We start from the raw sequence: 2,155 nt of genomic DNA, 5'->3' as shown, positions 1-2,155 counted from the left end.
GGTTATAAATAATATAGTATTGAATGTCAGAGAGAACTATTGGCAGTTTCTGAAAGAGAGGATGTGACATGTGAGTGTGGCAAGAGGAATCTGATTGTCTATTTCATGGCTTTGTAACCAAATAAGATTGAAGGCTATGAAAATTATGCTTTGCCTGAGTGATGACGATATTATAATGAGTAATTTAAGTTAAATTTCATACTTCTTGGAGGTGTGGTAAATAGATTAGAGAAGAGAGGATGCCTAGAGACCAAATGTCACAATTCTCATACTAGAGGAAATTCTAGATTTTTGTTTAATATTGCCTTGTAAAAGTAAAAGCTTAAAACTTGTAAACTATTAAAATATGGATTATTAGCTATGTTTTTATGCTATATTTATTGGTGTACCATGAAAAGAAAGTAGTTTAATTACATTTTGAATGTAACTCACTAAAACCTCGAGATGTGCAGAAAAAAGATGCCTATGGAGAGAGGGTTAATAACTTTTGATAACAGTCTCCACTGCCATATTTTCTAAAAAATCTCAATTATGTATCAAAGAATTTCCCTATTTTTCTGTAACACCTGATTTTGCATCTTCATGTACATCATCTAACATTGTGAAGTGAGGTTTCTCGTGCACATCATATAATTTTTACATTTTAAAACTGCTTTCTGGTAATATATAAAGATTATATTCAAACTTAACACTAATTCTTTTAGAATAAACTGCCCAAAAATGGGTGAAATTCTGCCAGTACTCACCAGGGACTAATTTAAGCTGCTTTGTCATTTTTTTGTTTACTCTTAACTTTTTTTTTCTTTTTTGAAAACAAAGCCACTTCACACAGCTGAGTACTTCTACTTTTTTTTTGAGAATTTCACTGTTGCCAAAAAGTAGATATCAATATGTTTTGGTAATAAAAATTATATCAAAATACCAAAAATGCTTCAACACACTAGTTAGATCTTTCTTAAAATATTCGCTGCTTCTTTGTTTTTGTTATCTATAGGGACTTGATGGTATACCAGGTCAGATAGGAATGAAAGGAGAACGAGGAATTGATGGTTTTCCAGGCATTCCTGGACAACCAGGACTTAGGGGAGATGATGGTTTTCCGGGTGAGCGTGGTAGGCCAGGACCACTTGGATTAGATGGTAATTTTTATATCTTATGTTGCTTCTCTTGTAATCCAAATATTACTATACATGAAATTATAAGTATTACCTTAGTTCAGATGTTGGTTAGAATATATCAAAAACATTATCTTGTTGGCCATACTTAAGAATTGATTTTGGAACATTAATTTAGTTATATGTTGTTGTTTTTTCAAGGTGTGAAGGTTCTACATGTGATATTTGTTTAGAGTTAATTTTCTTAATATTCCTAAATATATGCTTTATCTAACTAATTTAGAGTAGTTAAAAACAATTCAATTTATCATTATTATTCAACAAAAGTCATTAAATTGATGATTATTCAAGAACAAGAAATATAACAAAATCACTAATAGTTCTGAAAATGATGAAAAACTGATTTTTTGTTTCACAATTACTCGCCCCTAGTGGCACAGCAGTATGTCTGCGGACTTACAATGCTAGAAATCAGGTTTCAATACCCGTGGTAGGCAGAGCACAGAGAGCCCATTGTATTGCTTTGTGTTTAATTTCAAACAAACAAACACAATTACTTAGAATAATATTTTTTACAAGACCTTATTAAAATATTTACTTACAATTGAACAAGTATTTGCACTAAAGAAATGTGTAATGATAGTTACTTTAAACCATACAAGTTCACTGCAAGTAGTAACTTTTAGCCAGTTAGCAGAAATATGGTAAAGTTGTCAAGATCTTAAAAATTCTACTGAATTTTAAGTTTCTTGTACTGGAGTGTAAAAAGTAGGTAACATTTCCATCTCTGTGCTGAGACTCAGCAGTGGGTGATATTTTACTTAAGCATCGGAATAATACTACATAAGGTTACATAATGTCATGCAGTGAGATTGAATCTTCCCCCGTTTGCCATAGTGAGTTATTCAGTAAACACAACAGGAAATGTCGATATCAATTTCAATAACACGATTTTTTATAATGCGTTGTATTGATAAAATAGACCAAGTGGAATGTGTTAGAATGAACCGTATTTATGGAAATTCAAGCACCGTATCACC

At 31.4% G+C, this 2,155-nt stretch overlaps 1 protein-coding gene across 1 annotated transcript in view; it reads left to right on the top strand.

Moving 5' to 3' along the window:
• Positions 1 to 2,155, top strand: part of LOC106458326 (collagen alpha-5(IV) chain-like) — a 107,673-nt gene that overhangs the window by 91,635 nt on the left and 13,883 nt on the right. Inside the window, exon 36 of the mRNA XM_013917835.2 lies at positions 995 to 1,139. Coding sequence (XP_013773289.1) covers positions 995 to 1,139 — 145 coding nt within the window. The remainder of the gene's footprint in view (positions 1 to 994; positions 1,140 to 2,155) is intronic.

Source organism: Limulus polyphemus, unplaced genomic scaffold (genome assembly GCF_000517525.1).
Source record: "Limulus polyphemus unplaced genomic scaffold, Limulus_polyphemus-2.1.2 Scaffold445, whole genome shotgun sequence".
NCBI lineage: Eukaryota > Metazoa > Arthropoda > Merostomata > Xiphosura > Limulidae > Limulus > Limulus polyphemus.
The sequence above is the reverse complement of the archived record's forward strand: the minus strand, read 5'-3'. Positions and strand labels throughout refer to the sequence as shown.